The 24,638-nt window shown below is 47.9% G+C and overlaps 1 protein-coding gene across 1 annotated transcript in view; it reads right to left on the bottom strand.

Annotated features, from left to right (window-relative positions):
* The window catches only part of GNG4 (G protein subunit gamma 4), a gene marked incomplete at both ends in the record, with an annotated part of 30,805 nt that extends 23,572 nt beyond the window's left edge, over positions 1 to 7,233 (bottom strand). The window contains one exon of the mRNA XM_079709932.1: positions 7,135 to 7,233. Coding sequence (XP_079566058.1) covers positions 7,135 to 7,233 — 99 coding nt within the window. The remainder of the gene's footprint in view (positions 1 to 7,134) is intronic.
* Positions 7,234 to 24,638: the final 17,405 nt, after the last annotated feature.

The following is a 24,638-nucleotide window of genomic DNA, read 5'->3' as shown; positions in this document are numbered from 1 at the left end:
TGTTAGTTTCAGGTGCACCACAAAGTGATTCAGTTATACATATACATATATCTATTCTTTTTCAGATTCTTTTCCCATTTAGGTTATTACAGAATATTGAGTTCCCTGTGCTATACAGTGGGTCCTTGTTGATTATCTATTTTACATATAATAGTGTGTGTATGTTAATCCCAAACTCCTAATTTATCCTGCTCCCTGCCCCCCCCAGCAACTTTCCCCTTTGGTAACTATAAGTTTATTTTCAAAGTCTGTGAGTCTGGTTCTGTTCATTTGTATCATTTTTTTAGATTCCATATATAAGTCATATCATATGATATTTGCCTTTGTCTGACTTACTTCACTTATTTTTTTTTAATAAATTTATTTATTTTTGCTGTGTTGGGTCTTCATTTCTGTGCGAGGGCTTTCTCTAGTTGCAGCGAGCGGGGGCCACTCTTCATCGCGGTGCGCGGGCCTCTCACTGTCGCAGCCTCTCGTTGCCGAGCACAGGCTCCAGATGCGCAGGCTCAGTAGCTGTGGCTCACGGGCCCAGTTGCTCTGCGGCATGTGGGATCTTCCCAGACCAGGGCTCGAACCCGTGCCCCCTGCATCGGCAGGCAGATTCTCAACCACTGTGCCACCAGGGAAGCCCCTTACTTCACTTAGTATCATCATCTCTAGGTCCATCCATGTTGCTGCAAATGGCATTATGTCATTCTTTTTTATGGCTGAGTAATATTCCATTGTATATATGTACCGCATCTTCTTTATCCATTCATCTGTAAGCCTGTGGTGACAAGATTAATTTCATCCCAAGGGCAGCACTTCTTGGGGTTGTTAGCACAACCACAGCTGTTTAAGTTATCTACTGAAGGCAAGTGAGAGAGATGGGCCTAATGCTGCTTGGCACGTCTGTCAGCTTCCTGGTCCCTGGCTGAGAGTTACTGGTTTGCTCGAGGTGTGCATCCATCCCCAGAGCCTAACAGGCCACAGCCCATGGGGTTGGCCCAGTGTCAGGAGAATCAGGACACCCTGAGGGGTACCCAGTGGAGAGGCAGCTCCCAGAAGCCCTCCTGGGAGCCTGGGACCTGGCCTGCTCAGGGCCTCTGTATCTCCCCCAGGGGGCAACGCCTTTTCTGCAGCTGAAGTCTTCTCTTGGGCTGGACAGTTAGGCTCCAGAAACCACTTTCTCCACTTAAGAATCTTATACTTTGCTCAGCTCGTATCTGCCATAATTTCTCAACAAATTTTCCGTATTTGATGATCCATGTCATATATGTGCTTTCCCAATAGAACTTTATATTGCTTGAACCTCTAAAGGATGAGAGTAAGAATAAGGTTATGGGTGCCCTTTTCCAAGGGACCAAAACAGTTTCCAAGTCATCTTTTATGTGCTCGCTATTTATTTATTTTCATTCATTCATTCATTCATTTTTGGCCGCGTTGGGTCTTCGTTGTTGCGCGCGGGCTTTCTCTAGTTGTGGCGAGCGGGGGCTACTCTTCGTTGCAGTGCGCGGGCTTCTCATTGCAGTGGCTTCTCTTGTTGCGGAACACGGGCTCTAGGCACACGGGCTTCAGTAGTTGTGGCACGCGGGCTCAGTAGTTGCGGCTCGCGGGCTCCAGAGCGCAGGCTCAGTAGTTGTGGCGCACGGGCTTAGTTGCTCTGCGGCATGTGGGATCCTCCCGGACCAGGGCTCGAACCCGTGTCCGCTGCACTGGCAGGCAGATTCTTAACTACTGTGCCAGCAGGGAAGTCCCTGTGCTCTTTATTTATTTTTTAGGATCCTGAGTATTATTTGCTAAGCTTCTGCTTTTGGGGAGGCCATATAGGTTCTATGCTGAATCCTCCCTCTGCTTACGATGCATGGAACACATTTACATTTTTTTTAAGCAGCTGATACAGGTTCGCAAAGAGGAACACCCAGCTTTGTTGGGAAATGCCCCGGTGAGCTTTGAGGTAGGATGGAGAAGAGTCACATGGATGCTGGGGGAGAGTGCTGAGTTGGGGAAGGCAGTCAATAAACATTAAAGGCATGAAGGTAGTATAAGCAGCTTTTGGCAGGAAAGAGCTCTCTACAGCGGCCCCCTTTGTCTTGTCACTAACCTTACACCAGGTGCCCCCCATGCTCTACTCATCTCCGGCCCTAGCACCCCTTCCACATTGTTTGACCACACAATACCTTGCCTAATCCATTGGTTCTTTCCATAGATCAAAGAAGTAGAAATGAAGAATAAGTAATTAACAGATGACCAGATCTCTTCCCTAGCTTCCCCTTCAGTAATCTCGCCAACGAACGGTGTGAACAAGACAGCATCCAAAGAAAGATCACGAGGAATCAACAAGCCTGCACACACGCCTGCACGCAGTGGGGGTTGGTGAGGACTCTGACCCCCTATCTCAATGATTCACTGAGATTATTATTTCCCTTTAAAACCTTTCATGGCTGAGCAGAATCTCTGGAGGTAGTTTTGGGGGGACACTGAATCCACCGTGTCCCCAGACTGCCGGCATCCTGATTAAAAGCAACTTTCCTTTCTACCAGCGTTTCTCTCTCTCTCTCTCTCTCTCCAGTATTAATTTATGAGCGGCAAGCAGCTGGACCGATGTGGTAACAGTAAAGAGAGGCAGAGGATGCTGAGGGTGTGTGGGGGGAGGGTCTCTTAACGCAGCGGTGTGTGGGTTTGAGGGCTGGCTGTGGGCTATATGGTGAAGCCTCTCTTCTACGTCCTGCAAAATCTGGAACAAAGTCTATGTTGACTAGTGCTTTTATGCAGACGATGTTTGCGGGGGACAGACAGGAAGGTAGTGGATATTTCTACATTTTTCCTCCATGACCTGCCCATACCTCTCTGAGTTCACACGAACACTTTTTCTTATATTTGCAACCCAAACAACTGCTTAATGCGGTAGTTGTTCCCTTCTCTCCCCTTAACAGACCTCTCCTTTATTCCCCTGAGCTGCAAACACCATCGTTTCCCTCCTTCCTTCCCCATGAGATGCTCTTCCAAGCAGAGCAAACTACGCAGCCCGGAGGTGGGCTCTGCAGTCGGCGACACACCGTACAAGCCATGGGGCTCCTCTCTGGTTTCATGCCCGATACGTGTCCTGCCCAGGCTGTCCTCTGGGTCCCCCTGTCATGCTTCCACCTGGGAGCCGGCTCTGTGGGACCTGTCACCGCAATGATTTCTTCCATGGGGCCTCCAGCTGTTTCCCCTTGTTCTTCCCTCTCTCCGGGCCCCATGGAAGGCACGGCACACTCGCTTTTTCCACATCCTCACCATGCAGTCAGCCTGCCCTTTTCCCCCTTCACGTGGACCTGGTGTTGCCCTCACTGTTTGTATGAGGTCAGTGAATTCTAGGCACTGTTCCTCTCCTCCTCCCACACAGCCTCCCTCCGTCATTTTCCCCCAGGCTCCCTTTTTCCTTCTTCCCCTCCTGCAGTAAACTCTCACCCACCCTAGAAAGGCCACTTCTTCCCCCTGGTGATGCTGTTCCTATTTCCACCCTCCTCAAGGTCCTTATCAAGGTCAATCTGGAGTATCCTTGATGGAGTCTCTTTCTTTCCACATTCTGTTTTTATTGTCTGGCTAATTGATATCAATACACACTTTTTTTTTTTCCCACCAAAGAGTTGCATCAAGTAGATTTTTCCCCAAAGCCATCCTGTGCCCTGAAGCAAGGGGCGTCTAGTGATTAAAATCAAGTGTGAGGGACTCCCAGTGGCTGTCCAGTGGTTACGACTTTGCCTTCCAATGCAGGGGGTGCGAATTCGATCCCTGGCGGGGGAGCTAACAGGATCCCACATGCCTTGCAGCCGAAAAACCGAAACACAAAACAGAAGCCATATTGTAACAACTTCAATAAAGACTTTAAAAATGGTCCACATCAAAAAAAAAATCTTAAAAAAACAACAATATCAAATAAAGTGTGAGCTTAACACCCATGAGGATGGCTATAATTTTTTTTTTTTTTTTTTTTTTTTTTTGCATTACATGGGCCTCTCACTGTCGTGGCCTCTCCCGTTGCGGAGCACAGGCTCCGGACACGCAGGCTCAGAGGCCATGGCTCACGGGCCCAGCCGCTCCGTGGCATGTGGGATCTTCCCGGACTGGGGCACGAACCCGTGTCCCCTGCATCGGCAGGTGGACTCTCAACCACTGCGCCACCAGGGAAGTCCTATAATTTTTAAAAAAGGAAAATAACAAGTATTGGCGAGGACATGGAGTAACTGGAACTCTTGTGCATTGCTTGGGGGGTCGGGAGGATGTGAAAAAGTATGGCTACCATGGAAACCAGTATGGTGGTTCCTCAAAAAAGTTGAACACAGAATTACCATATGATCCAGCAATGCCACTTCTGGGCATATACCCCAAAGAACTGAAAGCAGGGACCCAAACACTTGCACACTTATGTTCACAGCAGCGTTCTTCACAATAGCCGAAAGGTGGAAACAATCCAAAAGTCCATCAACAGATGAATGGGTAAATAAAACGTGGTACATGCACATAATGAAATACTATTCAGCCTTGCAAAGGAATGAAATCCTGACACATGCTACACTGGACAAACCCTGAAAGCGTATGCCAAGTGAAATAAGCCATACACAAAATTCAGACAAATATTGCATGATTCCATGTCCATCAATGAGGTACCTCGAACAGTCAAATTCATAGAGACAGAAAGTAGAAGAGAGGTTGCTGGGGCTAAGGAAGGGGGGGGATGGGGAGTTAGAGCTTAATGGGTAGAGTTTCTGTTTGGGGGGATAAGGAAAAAGCTCTGGAAATGGGTGGCTACACAATAGCGTGGATGTACACAATGCTAGTTAACTGTACACTTAAAAATGGCTAAACTGGTAAATTACATGTTATATGTATCTTACCACAATTTAGAACAAACAAACAAAAAGTTCAAGGTTGTGTGAGCAAAACCAAAGCCAAAAAACGACACATGACTGTGAAGCTACGGCCGGCATGTGGTTCCTTAGGTCCACCTCTGTCCTCAGGCAGCCCTGGATCATCTCTGCTGTGACGACACTCTGCCAGCTCTGAACCAAATCTGACATGGCTGTCACTGGCCCTGGAATTACCACAGAGGCCGCAGATCCCCCCGGGCGGCTTCTCCCAGGATCAAGAAGCCGCATTTCCATAACCCACTCACTGCAAGAACAGGACTGCCCATCCCTTGATGCCACCTGAGTAACAAACTGGACTCTGAGTTGCCTTATGATCTCCCCTGCCTCTTTTGGAGACTGTGCATGTGCCTTTAGTGACTCCTGAAGGGCCCTTCCTCGTGGGGACATGTGGTCCGCACCATGACTCCTGGGTGGTGATGCTCACAGGTGAGGATCTGTTATCACCGAGTGTATCTTCCTTGCCCAAGTAAAACTCCCCAGCATGGTGACTGTCCTATCGCCAAAACCGGTGCCCACCACCTTTCCAGTCCTCAGGCCATGGGCTTGACAGTTGGGGTCTAGCTTCTCTCTTCCCGGCGGCTCCCACACTTACCCTCTAAGTTCTGCTGAGTTTCTTGCGCGCTGGCCTCTCCATCCTGCCTCCGCTCTCTTCCCCTCGAGGCCTCTCCCGGGTACCTCTACAGCTTCCGCTGCCCTCGGCCTCTGACAACTTTATCGACTGTTGTTAGTCATCCCGTACGTAGCCTCGGCGCACACTCAGTCGTTTTCATGAACCGTACATGTGCACACAGCATCCCCCAGCTGCCCTCCCAGCACAACTACCAGCTTTTCCGTCAACTCCAAGTGCTTCTCAATGAGCCACAGTCAGCTCACACTGGCCTTCCCTTCTCCCCCGTGTCACCTCCCAACCCGCTCCCGGCTCACGACTCCTGGGAGCCTTCTCTGAGCAACATGACGGAAAATTCCGTTCGTGTTTATATCCCAGGACGGCGCTGAGGCCAGAGCACGTGCTCAGGCATCTTTGTCCAAAGAGCATGTCTCACCATATTCTCGTCCTCTCAGCAAGGTCTGTTCTACCCTTGATCCAGTAGCATGCTGACTGTCTGCAGTGCTCATCCTTAGACCCATTTCTACACCACTGGGGCTCCCTCTCTTTAAGAACTGTTTCTTTTCTTGCTTCCTCTTCTAGCCTAGGGATCAAGGACTGATGTCTAATTTGTAGTTGGTATCAGTACGTGCAGATATAGCTGGTCCACTTAGACCGATGTGTATCATCCTGCATCCCCTTCTCGCGTGGTATATACACTGTGTCGCTTACTGTGCTTGCTTACTGCCTCCTTGGACAGCTTGTACCTGGACGTCCCCAGGGAAGGGGGATAACTATCCTGACGGAAGCAGAAGCTGGTGTTATCTGGCCACAGCTCTCGGGGGTGGGAGCCTGGGGAAGGGACTGCTTGCTCTGCCAACAGAAGGCTTTAGGAGTCCCCCAGTGCCCCATGGATTCTGTCTTATTTGAATCCCAGTGTCTGGGTGAGAGCCCTGTGCTGTGTCCCAAAAGGCCACAGACACACTGGACTCATGTCTCCTGCTGTCAGATTCCCAACGGGCTTCCAGGTGTATTACAGTCAATGAACCTAACTAAGCGGCATCTCAGAGCCACTCGCTCCGCCTGGCCTCCTGCTCGCTTCAAAGTGGCACCTGGAGAAGAGCTGACTTCATCTCACTTCAGCTCTCCCAGCGTGAAGACAACTACACTCCTCAGAGAAATGAACATGGTGGGAGGCGGCTGGCACCTTTCTTCCCTTTCCTCCCCAAAGGAGCGTATGACAAACGCGGTGCGTGGTTCAATGCTGCACTCCCGACAGCGCCCCTGTCAAAATACCTGATGTTGTCTAACCTCAAAGTCACTGGATCAGGCAGGAAAACTATGATGGATCTCACGGTTCAGCTCTCTCTCGCTTACTGGCATGACGACGCAGCTAAAGAGAGCTGAGATGAATATGGGTCTATTTTTGGCGACTCCTCGTGGAATTCACACACTATGTATTCTGCATCCCTTGGATGCTCAGGCACGCTCAGAACTCTGCCACAAACGCTCGTTTGTAAATGTTATAGCCGCCAGTGTTGGCTGGATGCTCTATGGGGCGACGCCTTTGCTCTCATGAGGCTGCTTTGAGCGTAGGGGGGCACTGTTTGGAGGTGAGCGTTGGTCAGAGGGCCAGGCCGGCGTGTGCATGCTTACCTTCACCCTGTCCATGCAGGCCTCCATCTTCAGCTGCTCCACAGCCTTCCTGGCTTGGGAGATGCTGGCAGTGCTGTTATTGGACATGCCTTCTTTCATTCTGCTGCCCCTGAAACAACCAAAGTTAAGGGGTTGAAAGAGCTGCTTTTCCAAACGTAAGGCCGAACCCCCCTCAGCTTTCTCGCCTCCTACCCCCTGCAGCTTCTCTTTCCAGGCCAGGGAGCCATGGGAGCAGACCCTCCTGGGCTAAGAGGAAGGAGTGCTTCATCCAAGTGATGGGAGCAAGCCATCAGGCTCCTGTTTGTCAGACTTTCTCAGCCCCAGCGAGAGGAAGCAGAAGATAACAGATGGTCCCAGAGTCACCTTACCACCCCCATGGCCATAAGTAATACCCTGACATTTGTACGATGCTTTGTTAGTAATAAATCATTTTCATACACATTTGTTCACTCACTCCTCTAGCAGCCCTGAAAGTTGGCAAAATAGACTGAGTTTTGTTTTACAAGTAAAGAAAGTGCAAAACTCAGAGAAATGAAGCCAAGAGTCAAAGGTCCCACAGCCAAAATCTGTGGACCCAGAACGCAAACGCAAAGCGTTGAAGCCTAGCTGAGGGTTCTTTCCACTGTCTCACATGGTGTTCTCTAGCCGGCTACACTGCAAAGTGCAAGTTTCCCCTGAATGAGCTTGCTTTATTATTCTTTTTTTAAATTAATTAATTTATTTGGCCATGCCATGCAGCATGTTGGATCTTAGTTCCCTGACCAGGGATCCAACCCGCATCCCCTGCAGCAGAAGCAGGGAGTCCTAACCACTGGACCGCCAGGGAAGTCCCGCTTTATTATTCATTTTAATTTGCTGTCGTTCCAAAACGTTTACAGACTTTACGTGGGGAGTTCGTTTTTAAACAAGAACACATACACACACATACACACCTATCCCAAGCATAGATTTGTTTTTCTAGAAGGGGGAAGAAATTCTTCCTGACCCAACATGTCATTCTGCCAGAAGACCCCTGTGATGCTAACTGCTCCACAGCAAAGCACATGCCGTAGGTTACCGTTACCGCATCTAACGAGAAAGTACCCAGAGGAGGTCTACTCGGGCTAGCCTGAGAGCTGGAGGTGGGTCTCCCAGGCGCCAACGGTTTTCAGCAGCGCACAGCGAGGTGGCAGAAGGCTAGGCTGGTCCCGTGGTGGGCAGGCCACACTCTGGCTTTTCTCATTCACACTGACTCTCTGGCCCAGATGAGGCCTGATGGCAACTTCATCTGCCCACAGGCAATGTTCGAAAAATAAAACTTTCTTCTTCTAAGACAGAGCAGCCACCAAAACCACAGTGTAACAGGTGTGCGTTCCTATCTTGGTTGGGAACTTCTATTTCCCAGGAAGGGAAGGAGAAGCACGAGTAGTTGAGGATTTTGAAAGCCGGGGGAGCAGCCACCTACCCCCGCACTCTACAGAGACGCGCGTGCAATTCTGCATGTGTGTTCAGGGCTGTGTCCCTGTGTGCCCACGTGCCTGAAGGGCATGCCCTCTGCCAGCCTGTGTGTGCGGGGCGGCCCCTCTGTGCACGTGTGTGTTTACGTGTCCCTGTGTCCACACAAAAGGAGGGAGAAGATGCAGTCTAATTCCCAAGCCTCCTCAGCCTGACCAACAAGTGAAAAAGGACCCTGAGATCACTGTCCTCAGATTCTGATTGTCCAGCCCCGTTCCTGAATCCACCCCTCTCTTCCCTCATCACTGACTTGGGGGGTTCAGGAGTTGGGGAAGTGGAGGGGTGGCAGGGACCAGGGGGGCTTCGTGAGAGGAAGCTGAGCCCGGGTTCAGCAGAAGTGAAGAAAGGAAGATGTGGGGGAAGGGCGGGGGAGGAAGGACTCTGAACTGCATGTGGGTGTGTGCGGGTGTGTGTGTGAGTGAGGGTGGGTGTTAGTGTGTGTAAGTGTGAGGGTGTGTGTCAGTGTTTGTGTGTGTGTGTGAGTGAGGGTGTGTGTGAGTGTGTGTGAGTGAGGGTGGGTGTGAGCGTATAGAAAACGTTACCGGCAGAACCAGATCCCCGTCCGACCCCCCGGAACCGCCCTCTCCCTCCCCGCTGCCCCGGGACTGGCCCTGACCCCGCTCCACCGCTTTCTCATCCTTCCCCGGGTCACAGAGAAAGGGCATATTTTCAACCCTCTCCTCAACACAGAGCAAGAAGTCTAGCCAAATGCTTAATATTGGACAAAGAGCCTTTTCCGTTTCGTGTCCGAGAGATAAAATAGCAGGTGGGGTGGACCCAGCACCCGGCGCCACGTGGCTTCTCCCTCCTGTGTCCCCTCCGTGGGCCCCTCCGCCTCCCCGCTCTCCCCACCGGGTCCCCCTCCAGACCGCGTCCACCCACAGCCAGGAGGGCTCTGCTCCCGGGCCCCGGTGTCCTCACCCCCTTCCTCCTCCTCAGTCTCAAAGCCCCAGGGCCTCCACAGTGTCTGCCAGACCACAGCCCCGCATCGTCATCACTCTCCCAAGACTTGCCTTCCCTCTGTCCCCAAAACCCAGCACTTTCAATCTAACTCCTTCCCCTCCCAGCCCCCTCTGAAGGGCTGCTGGAGAAACGCCCCCAAAAGCTGGGGACTGGTGCCCACAGACTTGACAGGCCAGCCTGAGCAGGTCCTCAAGGCAGCCTGGCGACCTCAGCCCGTTCCCATCACCCCTCCCTCTGCCCTCCTGACCACTTCAATCTCCATCACCTCCTCACCACCTCTGTCCTCTCGTCCTTGGAAGGCGACCTCAGCTTCCACGGAATAGAGGAAAAGCCGTTAGGGCAGAACCTCCTTGACTCCAGCTCCACCTCTTACGGTTGCTCGGTGTCCACACGCATCCTGCCCTCCATCCGTGCCTCTGCATCAGGACCCGCTGCTGGCCCTCCCCATGGCTGCCCACTTCCCTGCTGCCCCTGAGAGCAGAGCCCACCTTCTGCTTCAGGGGCCCATGGTGCCACACGCCCATTTCCCACCTCCCCTGCAGAAGGACCAGAGCGCATGAGCCCGTCCTAATCAAGGCGACATGCGGGGAAATCTGCAGGGGACTTGTAGGAAAGGTTTTTCTTCCTAGTCAAGGCCCACCAGGAGAAGCCCCAGTCTTTGGCTGGCTTCACTGAGAGTTGCCATAGTGACGTTGGGGAATGGACCCAGGGCAAAGGCAGGAGACTCATGGAAAAACAGATCCAGAGCCCTGAGATGCATGGATCCCGGACACTCTACTTCGGACCCTTGATACTGACAGAATATATTCCTCACAGTCTAGGCCATATTTCTTGGGTCATCTGTCACTTGCAGCTGAAAGCATCTCCTTACCCAAGCCTGATACCTCACCTGTGGTGGACCTGTCCCCTTCTTGGGGCCCTGCCCTGCCAGTCACCCCACTTTCTCCTGTAACGTCAGTGTCTCTGGATGCCTTCTTTCTCAGCACATAAAAATACATTTATGTCTTTTTCATCATCTCAAAACAAACAACAACACAACATAAAACCCTCCCTTCCCCCCCATTTCCACTCTTGCTCAGGAAGGAGGTGGAGAGGTAACTACAGATGCACATAGAAGGGCCCCCTAAGTAACTAAACGTGGAGATGCTAAAAACAAGGATGCAAAGCACTGTCCCCAGTACAGGGATGACAAACCTGCCCACCTCACCCCCCTGCTCTGCTGCCCCTGGGCTCACTGACCCCATTTATAGGATGTCACTCTTGTTGCCGTCAGTGACTTATAAACCACTTCACACACATGCATGTTTCTGTTCTTTCTCCAAGTGGCCAGTAAGGTTTCTCAAGCATGCATACCCAGAACCCAGACTGTGGCGCCACAGACCAGAACCTGTATTTCACAACCTCCCAAGGTGACTCTGGCACGTCCCAGAGGTGGAGAACCACGGCTGGCTGTAAATCGTTTCCACTCCGTTGTTCCCGTATGTCCATCAGATCACCCTGGAAGGTGGGTGTTCGTGTACCTTCAGGACTCTTTAATCAGTCCTTTACAAATTTTAATGGGCATATGAATCCCTGGGGATCTGGATAAAATGCAGATTTTTTGATTAAATGAGTTGGGGTTTGGTCCAAGATTTTGCATTTCTAACAAGCCCCCAGTTGCTGCTGGTCTGGGGACCACACTTTGAGTAGCAAGGCTCTGAATCACCAAACGTTAATACTGGAAGGGACCTCAGAGGTCCAGGTCCTACCCCTTTTTTTTCGAATTTTCAAGGAGGTTAAAGAACTTAATTTTGCAGAGATCTTTAATGGAAGTGGAAGGAAGCATTTCCCCGATGCTGCCTGGGCTGGTCACCCCTCCTCAGCCTGGTGGAGCCTTCAGGACACTAAGAGGCCTTTACCCATGCACTTGGGCTAGCCTGCTCTCCCAGGACTCACCCCTCAAGTGATCCTAACCCAGCCTAACTTGGGCATGCAATGGCAGGGAGGATTCCCCCACCCGCTGTGGTGTCAAGGTAACCCAGGGACATAGTTAGCCATGGAGAAGGAAATGGCTTTTGTCAAATGGAGCTAAAGGCAACTGAGCCTTTTATTTATTTATTTATTTATTTATTTATTTTTTGCGGTACGCGGGCCTCTCACTGCTGTGGCCTCTCCCGTTGTGGAGCACAGGCTCCGGACGCGCAGGCTCAGCGGCCATGGCTCACGGGCCCAGCCGCTCTGCGGCATGTGGGATCCTCCCGGACCAGGGCACGAACCCGCGTCCCCTGCATCGGCAGGCGGACTCTCAACCACTGCGCCACCAGGGAAGCCCCGGCAACTGAGCCTTTTAAAGTTATGACCTCATGGGAAGGTCTCTGAGGGCCTCCCTCCCCTACCTGGTCAGGCACCTCTTAGGTTCCACATCTCTGCCCTTTCAAGACTGTAACTGAGAAGGACCCTATGGGGCCTTCCCGGGACAGACCCCTCCCCCATATCCTCCACTTTAGCTCCTCTCTGAAGCACCTAGATAACAGTATCTGATGCACATTTCCTGAGTTGTTTTGTAGATCCTAAAACCCCCACCAAATGGAAGAAATTAACTACCTGACGACCACGAGCATGAAGCCCCCAGACCTACTGGGGCCTGAGGATTGATAATGAGACACCGTCTGTGACCTCACCGTCAGTCAGTCAGAGAACTGTGCATGAGCTGATCACATACCCTGGGACTCCCCTCTCTCACTCAGCCTTTAAAATGTTTTCCTGAAATCCATCAGGGAGTTCGGGTGTTTCAAGCACTAGCTGCCCTGGACTCCTTGGTTGACGCCCTGCAAAAAACGCTGCACTTTCCTTCACCACCACCCGGTGTCAGCAGATTGGCTTTACTGTGGGCGGGAGAGTGGACCTAAGTCTGGTTTGGTAACAAGACTACCCAGACACCATACCTCTACGTGAACAGATGGATGTCTCTCTCCATATACGTCTGTGTGCATGTACACCCGCCTTAACCCAAGAAGGAACGTGGAAGTAGGGAAGAATGGAGATGCAATGAAGCTGAACATGAATACTGGCCACCGGTGGACCACTAACTTGACCCTTGGCTTTTTAGAAGACAAGGCAGAAGGAAGGGAAAACGAGCCAACTTCTCAGGAGACTGGCTCTGTCACCTCGGTGGTCAGACATCTTTCTCCTCGGGCACACGGGATACACTCACACAGACAGCTTTCCCAGGGAGGTTCTAACGGGCTGCATCCTGTGGTGTATAACTGGGTAAACTCAGTCGGGGGCGGGGCAGTGCAAGGTGGTTCAATCCCCAGTGCTGCCGATCTGACCTGACTCAGGATACAGTGTTTAGAATTTCTGGATGAGTGGATGTCATCGTGCCTTTTCAGCCATCCTCCCTAACATGACTTATCTCCACAAGCCCTTGATATGTGTCGGCTGGCAGAGTGCTGCAGTCTGTCTCTCTGGGAAATGCCTGAAAAACAGCTGTTGCCAGTGAGCATAGCCCTCTAGGCCTAAAGGGACCAAGCAGCTTAGACTGCAAGGTGGGCTGGGTGGGAGTGTTGGTTGACCTTCACCCCCCTTTGTCACAGCGAGTTGCTGAACAAGGGTGCTTGCCTGAGTAACATCTCTGTTCCTAGTGGGGACAGCACACAGCTTGATTTCCCAGCCAAGGCCAGCAACCCATGGACATGGCTTGGTTCTCCTCCTGATGCTCCCCCAGGAGGGGGCACATCCACTAGCCTGAGGGATAATGTGAGGAGGGGGGTAAAATAGGCTTCATGAGGGCCCTACATCTGGGATGATGACAACTGCTAGAAGAAGAAAGTGATGGTGTGAGGACCTGGCCACCCATCAAGGAGCCTGCCAGCCCAGCCTCACCCCAGGCCCACACACGCACTGCTGGCAGAGACACCCACTCTCCAGAGACAACCTGCTCCTGGACAGGGTACATTACCTCCTCACCTGCTGAGAGATGGCACAGTGACAGGCCTGGGCAGGGGACGGGCTGGTGGCAGTGGCAGCTGACAGTCGTCAGACGAGAGGCTGAGTCAGGGCTCCTGCTTTGAGGCTCACCTGGAAGCACAACCAGAGATGAGTCACCAGGTGCAGCAGAAGCCAGGTGTCTCCCAGACAGCCCCAGCTCCCTCCGTGCCCTGCCCTCGAGCTCAGCAGCTGTCTCTCCTGTATCAGGCCGCAGGGGAGACGGTGAGCTAAAGGCAGAAAGAGAAGGCCCCGATCTGACAAAGAGCACAGGGGAACATGTGGAGACCACAGGCCACCTGGGGCCTCCCGTACCTGCACGCTGCCCTCCCCCACCCCCGCTCGCCCTCCCCAATCCAGCCAGACCTCTGCCAAACAGGAATAGTTTAGATGTTTTCTTTCTTCTTATGAAAAGATATGTCCATTGTAGAAAAATATGAGCACAGAGAAAATTACAGCAAAGAAAATAAAGACAGATTATAGTGCATTTTAAAAAATTTTATTTATTTTATTTATTTATTTTTGGCTGCTTGGGTCTTCGCTGCTGCGTGTGGGCTTTCTCTAGTTGCGGCGCGTGGGTTTCTCATTGCGGTGGCTTCTCTTGTTGCGGAGCATGTGCTCTAGGTGCCCGGGCTTCAGGAGTTGTGGCTCTCGGGCTCTGGAGCGCAGGCTCAGTAGTTGTGGCGCATGGGCTTAGTTGCTCTGTGGCATGTGGGACCTTCCCGGACCAGGGTTCGAACCCGTGTCCCCTGCATTGGCAGGCGGATTCTTAACCACTGCGCCACCAGGGAAGCCCTACAATGCATTTTGCCAGAGACAATTTTGGTTAACATGTTGATGCTTATTATTCTCACACATACTAGGAATAACCTGATTCCAACCAGAGGACATTTAGAAGAGATGATTTGATTAGATGTCTTTAAAGCAGGGGACTCTCCATGGACAGACAATTAGCCCCGCCGACTCCCTCCCCCAGAAAGGCTGACTCTGGGACAATAGGCTCCTTCCCCCGGGGCTCCCAGCATCCTGCCCTAGAGCATCCATCTCCCAGGATCCCAGTGAACTTGGACCAAAAACAAAGGCCAGACAAGAATGGACTGACAGTGCTGTTTATTCCCCCAGCTAGAGGGGCATCCAAATGCGCTTCGGTTTGAGGTCGTTTGGGCCCGTTGCACGGCTTCACAAACACCCATGTCTGCTGTTTCCAAAGTGATTGTTTCTTCCTGTCACAGTAATTGGTTGCATCTGGATGCTTCCCATCCCCCCAAATTGTTAGACTTTTATGGAGTTTTATTCTCATCTCCTTCCCTTCTTTGTTTTCTCATCCTCTGCTATTAGAAAACCCTTTTTGAACTGTTAATTTGAAAAGATACACACACCCCAATGTTCACTGCAGCACTATTTACAATAGCCAAGACATGGAAACAATCTAAATGTCCATCGACAGATGAATGGATAAAGATGTGGTAGGACTTGCCTGGCCGTCCAGTGGTTAAGACTCCGAGCTTCCAATGCCGGGGGTGCATGTTCAATCCCTGGTTGGGGAGCTAAGATCCCACGTGGCCAAGAAAACAAAACAAAACAAAAAAGATGTGGTACATATACAATGGAACACTTCTCAGCCACAAAAAAAGAATGAAATAATGCCACGTGCAGCAACATGGATGGACCTAGAGATTACCATACTAAGTGAAATAAGTCAGAAAGAGAAAGACAAATCCCATGAGATCACTTACATGCGGTATTTAAAATATGACACAAATGAACTTTTCTACGAAGCAGAAACAGACTCACAGACATGCAGAACAGACTTGTGGTTGCCAAGGGGGAGGGTTGGGGGAGGGATAGACTGGGAGGTTGGGACAGATACAAACTATTATATATAGGATGGATAAACAACAAGGTCCTACTGTATAGCACAGGGAACTATGTTCAATATTCTGTGATAAACCATAATGAAAAGAATATGTATACGTAAATCACTTTGCTGTACAGCAGAAATTAACACAACATTGTAAATCAACTATACTTCAATAAAATAAATTTAAAAAAAAAGAAAACCCTTTTTGGCCTATTCCCTTGTTTTTCACTTTCCTATTAATGCTCTCAAAACCCACTTCATTCTCTGTTTTCAAGTATCTGGCTTTCCAACTGGCATAGGATCTCGACTGCTGGTTGGTCTTAGCCAACTGAGGGGGCCCATTGGGGTCCTAACTGGAGAAGCCAAGGGGGGTCCAGCAGGTCCTCCACCAGGAGTCCCCATGCGTTAACTTCAATTTTATATTAACTGAAACAGCCTGTTTCTGGCCTATCAAACCTACACTGCCCATCTGCTTTAAAGAAAAGGGCACATTGACCAGAAGTAAAGAATGCCCACGTTAAAAATAAAGATTAAATGCCTCCCTTCCTGGGACACCAATGCTGGGACTGCTTCAATGATAAGACTGCCTTCCCAGATGCCAAGGCCATGCTGACTCACCGTGTATGTGCTGGTCTGTTTTTTCTGAAAGCTTGAAGGAATGTATCCCCGACTTGCTTAATGTTCTTTGTTCTGACAAGATATAAAACTGTGCTGAAAACCATGCTTCTCTGGAGCAGTTCCTCAGAATTATCTAAGATGCTGTCTTCCGGGCTATAGTCTTCAGTTTGGCTCCAATCAAACTCTTTTCTATTCCTATTATAGATTGTTTATTGATTATTTTCATTGACATGGCCAATGAACTAGACTTGCCCCAGCATCCCTTGCAGGTAGGTGGGGCCTTGTGAGTCTTCTCACCAGTGGAAACTGAGTGGAAATGCAGAGCACCACTTCCTGCCTGGCCTGAACACACTGGGTGTGTGTGCCTCCACACTCAGTCCCCACCCCATAATCTGGACCGTGGACATGTCTGCAATCAGCCAGGGCAGGCAAGCACAGGGCCTCAGGCAGTTGTTCCCCAAGCGCCGTACCTGGACCAGCAGCACCAGCATCACCTGGGAGCTTGTCGGGAATGCAAATTCTCAAGCCCCACTTGGACCTGCCGAGTAAAGACGCTGGGAGTAGGAGTTGGTCTAATCAGTCCTTCAGGGGGCTGGGATGCTCAGGAGAGACTAAGAACTACAGTCCCGGGGCAGGACAGAGAAACAAAGTGTAAGGAGCCTGTACCTCTGAAATGCACTTACAGCTGAGCTCCCCTGTCCACCTGCACTGCTTGCCTCTGGGCTCGGAGGTGATGGGAGAGAAATATTTCTGTGCATTTTATGTCACTGTCTTTCTGGGGCTCTCTGTCACAGCAGCTGTGCATCTCCCTAACCAATACAGTGTTTCAACAGAGGTCTGTAGACTTCTAGGGAAACACTGTGGGCTTGAAAATACTTTTAAGCCTTGAGACAAAAGTACTAACTTAATGCTGAGAACTATAAAACATTAATAAAGGAAATTGAAGATGATTCAAAGAAATGGAAAGATATCCCATGCTCTTGGATTGGAAGAATTCATGTTGCTAAAATGGCCATACTACCCAGACCAATCTACAGATTTAATGCTATCCCTATTAAACTACCCATGACATTTTTTCACAGAACTAGAACAAATAATCTTAAAATTTATATGGAGCCATAAAAGACCCAGAATTGCCAAAGCAATACTGAGGAAAAAGAACAAAGCAGGATGGGACTTCCCTGGCAGTCAAGTGGTTAAGACTCAGCACTTCCAATGCAGGGGGCAGGAGGCATAACCTTCCCAGACTTCAGACAATACTACAAAGCTACAGTAATCAAAACAGCATGGTATTGGCACAAAAACAGACATATGGATCAACGGAACAGAATACAGAGACCAGAAATGAACTTACACACCTACAGTCAATTAATCTTTAACAAAGAAGGCAAGAATATATACAGTGGGGAAAAGACAGTCTCTTCAGCAAGTGGTGCTGGAAAAGTTGGACAGCTGCATGTAAATCAATGAAGTTAGAACACACCCTCACACCATGCACAGAAATAAACTCAAAATGGCTTAAAGACTTAAATATGTGACATGATAACATAAAATTCCTAGAAGAGAACATAGGCAAAACACTCTCTGACATAAATCGTACCAATGTTTTCTTAGGTCAGTCTCCCAAGGCAATAGAAATAAAAGCAAAAATAAACAAATGGGACCTAATCAAACTTACAAGCTTTTGCACAGCAAAGGAAACCATAAACAAAATGTAAAGACAACCTACGGAATGAGAGAAAATATTTGCAAATGATGCAACTGACAAGGGCTTAGTTTCCAAAATACACAAACAGCTCATACAACTCAATAACAAAAAAGCCAAACAACCTAATCAAAAAATGGGCAGAAGACCTAAACAGACATTTCTCTAAACTAGACATATAGATGGCCAAGAGGCACATGAAAAGCTGCTCAACATCACTAATTATTAGAGAAATGCAAATCAAAACTACAATGAGGTACTACCTCACACCAGTCAGAATGGCCATCATTAAAAAGTCTACAAATGATAAATGTTGGAGAGGGTGTGGAGAAAAGAGAACCCTCTTGCACTGTTGGTGGGAATGTAAACTGGTGCAGCCACTGTGGAAAACAGTATGGAGGTTCCTCAAAAAACTAAAAATAGAGTTGCCATATGATCCAGCAATCCCACTCCTGGGAATATATCCAGACAAAACTACAATTCAAAAAGATAGATGCACTCCTATGTTCATAGCAGCACTATTCACAGTAGCCAAGACATGGAAACAACCTAAATGTCCATCGACAGATGAATGGATAAAGATGTGATACATATATACAATGGAATATTACTCAGCCATAAAAAAGAATGAAATACCATTTGCAACAACATGGATGAACCTAGAGATTATCATATTAAGCAAAGTAAGTCAGAAAGAGAAAGACAAATACCATATGATATCACTTATATGTGGAATCTAAAATATGACAAAAATGAACTTATCTACAAAACAAAAACAGACTCACAGACATAGAGAACAGACTTGTGGTTGCCAAGGGGGAGAGAGGGAGGGAAGGATTGGGAGTTTGGGATTAGCAGATGCAAACTGTTATATATAGAATGGATAAAGAACAAGGTCCTCCTGTATAGCACAGGGAATTATATTCAATATCCTGTGATAAACCATAATGGAAATAATATGAAAAAGAATATATATCTGTATAACTGAGTCACTTTGCTGTACAGTGGAAGTTAACACAACCTTGTAAATCAACTATACTTTGATAAAAATTTCTTTTAAAGAGTACTAACATAAATTCTATTTGGTAAACCCAATACAATACAATCCTTGCATCAATTATAGCAAGGATTCCACCTTGGGAAGCTGTGTTCACGTTTGGGTTTAACATTTCTGGGCACAGACTGGTGGGGTGGGCCTGCTGAGCCCCACGTTTCCCCAGGAAAAAATCACCTCATTGGAGAGCAAGCCCAACAATAACCCTGAATTAATAGCCATGCCTTGGGCTGAAGCCACAATTTCTGGTCCTGCATGGTGTCTTCACATAGATTTCCTCTCTGGTCCAATCCCCATAGGTGAAAGGAGCTACATGTAGAACGTAAGGAAGCCACTTTGTCACCCTAAAATCCCCAAAGTGACACTGCTTCTGGCAGGAAAACTGGGGACAGGTTCTCCTGGCATTCAGAGTGGTCATCTAGGGTCCCTCTTCCCCAGCTTTAGGACAAAGATTTCACACACTGAGTTCACATTTTGGAGTGTCCCCCTCCACCCCACCCAGTAATGCAGGTCACATTCGCTTCGAAACAAAGGCTCTAAAAGGGAGGGAGATACTAATTCACCCAAAGAGTCATAACTTCTGCAGCAGCACAGGGTACAGACTTCCTTTATGTGCATATGGAAGCACAAAGTGGTGTTTTAACCTCACTTGACAAACTTTGCTCTTTCTCAGTCATCCTGGGATGGAGTTGAAAGTCCCAACCCCTGAGGGGAGTGGCAGAGAATCATGTGCTGTCACACATACAGACCGCTCTGGCTCTGTGTCTGTGGTGGGAACACGGTCCCCTTGGTCCCCTAGTCAGGGGCACGGCCATCCCCGCTCCTGTTTGAGCCACTTTGAAAATTAAATACAGTGATAGTCAAGCTTGATGCATTTTACAAACTGAGTCTCAATTACTCAGTTTACATCTTGATTGCCTGATAGCATCTGCCTGATCTAATAACATCTCATCACACTGACGCTAACCGGTATAGGGGTAAGAAGCATTCAGCATGGCATGTACTGGAGTGGACCTGAGAGACAAAGGATCCTTAGGAAGAGCACACTGAGTCTGAACAATGCTGGAGCCTGCTGGTCGACAGTCACCCAGTGACTGCCCTCATCTGGTCCCTACTAAGGTCAAGAAAATTAGAGAAGGTTGGCAGACCAGCTGTGATATTAAAGGGCATTTGACAAGTTGGTGCAGAATAAAAAAGAGATCCATCTTCCCTGTGATCCTCCACCCCAGACACTCCCTAAGTATTTCCTTGGCATTGCAAATGGAGTCCAAAGTCTTAATCGAGAGGAACAAGCATTAAAAAACCTAATAGTGCTCCGCTGCTTTTACATCAGCCCTCACAGAGTATGAAGCCAACTTTTTTCTGCCTGCTGGGTTACATATTCAAGTTAGTCAAGCTGGACCATGATGCTGAAGGAAGCTGAGCTGATGCAGAAGAGTTGGTGTCACAGCCAGAGATCTGAAGATGCTACACTGCTGGCTTTCAAGATGGGAGGGGGACATGCCTCAAGGAATGCGTGCAGCCTCTAGAGGCTGGAAAAGGCGAGAAAATGGGTTTTCGCTTAGAGCCTCCTGGCAGGGTTGGTTTCTTCTGAAGACTCTCTTCTTGCTGTGTTCTCAAATGGTTTTCCCTCTGTGTGTGACAGTGCCCTCATTTCTTCTTTTTATAAAAATGCCACATGACCCGATTAATTACCTCTTTAAAGGTCTATCTCCAAATAAAGTCATTCCGAATTTGGTGGGAGACACAATTCAGCCCATAACATTCCACCCCTTGGATCCTCCAAAATTGATGTCCTTCTTACATGAAAGATAAATTCACCCCATCTCAACAGGCCAAAAGTCTTAATCTATTCCAGCATCAACTTGAAGTCCAAAATCTCATCTAAATATCATCTACATCAGGTATGGGTAACACTTATGATTCATCTGGAGGCAAAAATTCATCTCCAGCTGTGAACCTGTGAAAGCAGACAAGTTATCTGCTTCCAAAATACCACAGTGACAGGTATAGGATAGACATTCCCACTCTAAAAGGGAGAAATCAGAAAGAAGAGCGGGGTCATGGGGCCCAGGCAAGTCCTTTGAAAGAGAGCGTGGTATACATCAGACTATGTCGAATCTCATTTTGACATGACATTATTTCAACAGAAAAGCTACTTTTCCAAAGTGGGAAGTGACTGACAGAAAAGGTGATACTTTTGAGTTTTCCATGTAATTTCTGATCGAGAAAAGGATAACTGCTGTCATATGTCCGCTCCTAGCATTATTCAAGAACGAATTTTCTATTAGCATTCTTAGGGCAAACCATTAATTTTCACATTCCTGGAGAATTCATCTTTTTAAAAAAAATAAGATGATTTTGTTACAAAGCATCCGGATTTTACTTTACATTGTGTGGGCATGCGCACATGTGTGTGTGTCAATTACTTCTCAGATTTTTACTTCCTATGAGATTTTAGGAGTAAAACAGATCAAATAAGATTTCTTTGTTGTCTTTGGCTCCATCACAGTTTTCCTCTCACCTTTAGCAACCTGTTATTTGTCTTGGTCAAGGGTGCTATTTACAAAGAGGCTCCTGGACACCAAAAGAGGAGGACTGTTAGTAAATTGCAGCGTTTGGGAAAAACCTGTAAAACACTGCTGACTTTCTTGAACCTGGGGAAGAACTGACCTTGAAAGTAGCTCCCGGGAGAGGTTTGGACAAATGTATAATGACATGTATCCCCCATCACAGTATCATATTGAATAGTCTCACTGCCCTAAAAATCTTCTGAGGATTTGTCCAAACCCATAGAATGTACACCACCAAGAATAAACCCAAATGTCAACTGTGGGCTTTGGGTGATGATGATATGTCAATGTATGTGCATCCCTTGTAACAACTGTGCCTCATTTGTGGAGGATGCCGATTAGTGGGGAGGCTGTATGTATGTCGGGGTACATGGGAATTCTGTACCTTGCGCTCAATTCTGCTGTGAACCTAAAACTGCTCTAAAAAAGTCTATTAAAAAAAGTCCTCAGTCCTCTACCTAATCCCTGGCAACCACTTATCTTTTCACTGTCTCCATAACTTTGCCTTTTTCAGAATGTTATATAGTTGGAATCCTACAGTATATGAACTTTTCACATTGGCTTCTTTTATTTAGTAAAATGCATTTAAGATTCCTCCACGTCTTACAGATGGCCAACAGGCACATGAAAAGATGCTCAAGATTGCTGATTATTAGAGAAATGCAAATCAAAACTACAATGAAGTACCACCTCACATCGGTCAAAATGGCCATCATTAAAGTCTACAAATAACAAATGCTGGAGAGGGTGTGGAGAAAAGGGAACCCTCCTACACTGCTGGTGGGAATGTAAACTGGTGCAGCCACTGTGGAAAACAGTATGGAGTTTCCTCAAAAAACTAAAAATAGAGTTGCCATATGATCCTGCAATCCCACTCCTGGGCGTATACCCAGACAAAACTGTAATTCGAAAAGATACATGCATCCCTATGTTCACAGCAGCACTATTTACAATAGCCAAGACATGGAAACAATCTACGTGTCCATTGACAGATGAATGGATAAAGAAGATGTGATATATATATACAATGGAATACTACTCAGCCACAAAAAAGAATGAAATAATGCCATTTGCCGCAACATGGATGCAACTAGAGATTATCATACTAAGCGAAGTTAAGTCAGAGAGAAAGACAAATATTGATACCATATGATATCACTTATATGTGGAATCTAAAATATGACACCGATGAACCTATCTACAAAACAAACTCACAGAGAGAGCAGACTTGTTGCCATGGGGTGGGGAGGGATGGACTGGGAGTTTGCGATTAGCAGATGCAAACTATTATATTATATATAGGATGGATAAACAACAAGGTCCTCCTGTAGAGCACAGGGAACTATATTCAATATCCTGTGATAAACCATAACAGAAAAGAATACGAAAAAGAATGTGTGTGTGTATATATATACATGAAAAATGGAATCACTTTGCTGTAGAGCAGAAATTAACACAACATTGTAAATCAACTATACTTGAATAAAATAAGCTAAAAAAAGATTCTTCCATGTTTTTTCATGGCTTGATAGTTCATTTCTTTTTAGTGCTTAATAATATACCATTGTATGGATGTATCCCAGTTTATCCATTTACCTACTGAAGGACATCTTGGTTGCTCCCAAGTTTTGGGAGTTGTAAATAAAGCTGTTATAAAAATTAGTGTGCAGGTTTTTGTGTGGTTATATGTTTTTAACTTCTTTGGGTAAATACCAAGGAGCACTATTGCTAGATTGTATGGTAAGAGTAAGTTTAGTTTGGTCAGAAACTGCTGAACTGTTTTCCAAAGTGTCTCTTCATTTTGCGCTTCCACCAGCAGTGATGAGAGTTCCTGTTGTTCCACATCCTCACCAGCATTTGGTGTTTTCAGTATTTTGGATTTTAGCCATTCCAAGAGGCGTGTGTATCTCGTTATTGTTGTTTTGTTTTTTTTTTAACATCTTTATTGGAGTATAATTGCTTTACAATGGTGTGTTAGTTTCTGCTTTATAACAAAGTGAATCAGTTATACATATACATATGTTCCCATATCTCTTCCCTCTTGCGTCTTATCTCGTTTTAATTTGCATTTCCCTGATGACATATGTTGGGGAGCATCTTCTCATGTGCTTATTTGTCACCTGTGTATCTTTTTTTGGTGAGATGCCTGTTCAGAACTCTTACCCATTTTTAATAGGGTTGTTTGTTTTCTTATTGTTGAGTTTTAAAAGTTCTTCATGTATTTTGGATACCAGTCCTTTATCAGATATATTTTGCAAATATCTTCTCCCAGTCTGTGGCTTGTCTTCTCATTCCTTTGACCTTCCCACCCTTTCCGATGCTTGTGTGCAGGGCCTGGACTCTCAGGAGACTAGTAAGGCACCCCAGAGCGCAGAATTTAAGGAGGCACTTGATCTCAGGATCCTGCAAGAGTGACACTGCACTTATACACCCCTGAGATCCAGGGTCTCCTTAAATTTTCACTGCAAGCCTTCTATGTGTTAATATCCTTAGGGAGGAAAGCTAGATCACCCATAGTAGAGTGAAGTCTGAAAGAAAACCCAAATCTCTTACCTTCAAACACGTGTAATTGGAAGACATTCTGAGACATTAATCTACACCTGCCCTTTCACGGCGGGATGGGTATGATCGGTTAAAAAGCAGACACAGGGCTTCCCTGGTGGCGCAGTGGTTGACAGTCCGCCTGCCAATGCAGGGGACACGGGTTCGTGCCCCGGTCCAGGAAGATCCCACATGCTGCGGAGCGGCTGGGCCCGTGAGCCATGGCCGCTGAGCCTGCGTGTCCGGAGCCTGTGCTCCCCAACGGGAGAGGCCACAGCAGTGAGAGGCCCGCGTACGGCAAAAAAAAACCAAAAAAACAAAAAAAACAAGCAGACACAGCTGCTGAAAGTCCTTCTGCCTTTTGCTTCCAAAAGCCTACGCCTCGGAGGTGGGAAATAAAGAACTCAGCACACAGGGGGGAAAAATGTCTTGGCCAGAGCAGGAGGAAGAGTGGAGTTGCGCCCGGGACTAGGGTTGCTGGGTGGTAGGGGGGCTGCAAAGCCTTCTTAGGGGGAGCATGAAGGGTTGGTAAGACCCCAGCACAGAACGGCCACCTGATGCCCTGCAGCAGAGAGGGTCACAGGCAGCCCTGAGGAGTGTGGGACCCAAGACCACCAAAAGCCACCGGTCTCAAGGGCTCATCCCAGCTACCGTGTCTCATTGATCACCTGGTGGACAGATGCCTTGAGGACCAGAGAGGCACCTCTCCCAACACCCTGGCTCTACATA

The sequence above is a fragment of the Hyperoodon ampullatus genome, assembly GCF_949752795.1.
Source record: "Hyperoodon ampullatus genome assembly, chromosome: 1".
Taxonomy (NCBI): domain Eukaryota; kingdom Metazoa; phylum Chordata; class Mammalia; order Artiodactyla; family Ziphiidae; genus Hyperoodon; species Hyperoodon ampullatus.
This window is presented reverse-complemented; position numbering and strand designations above follow the sequence as displayed.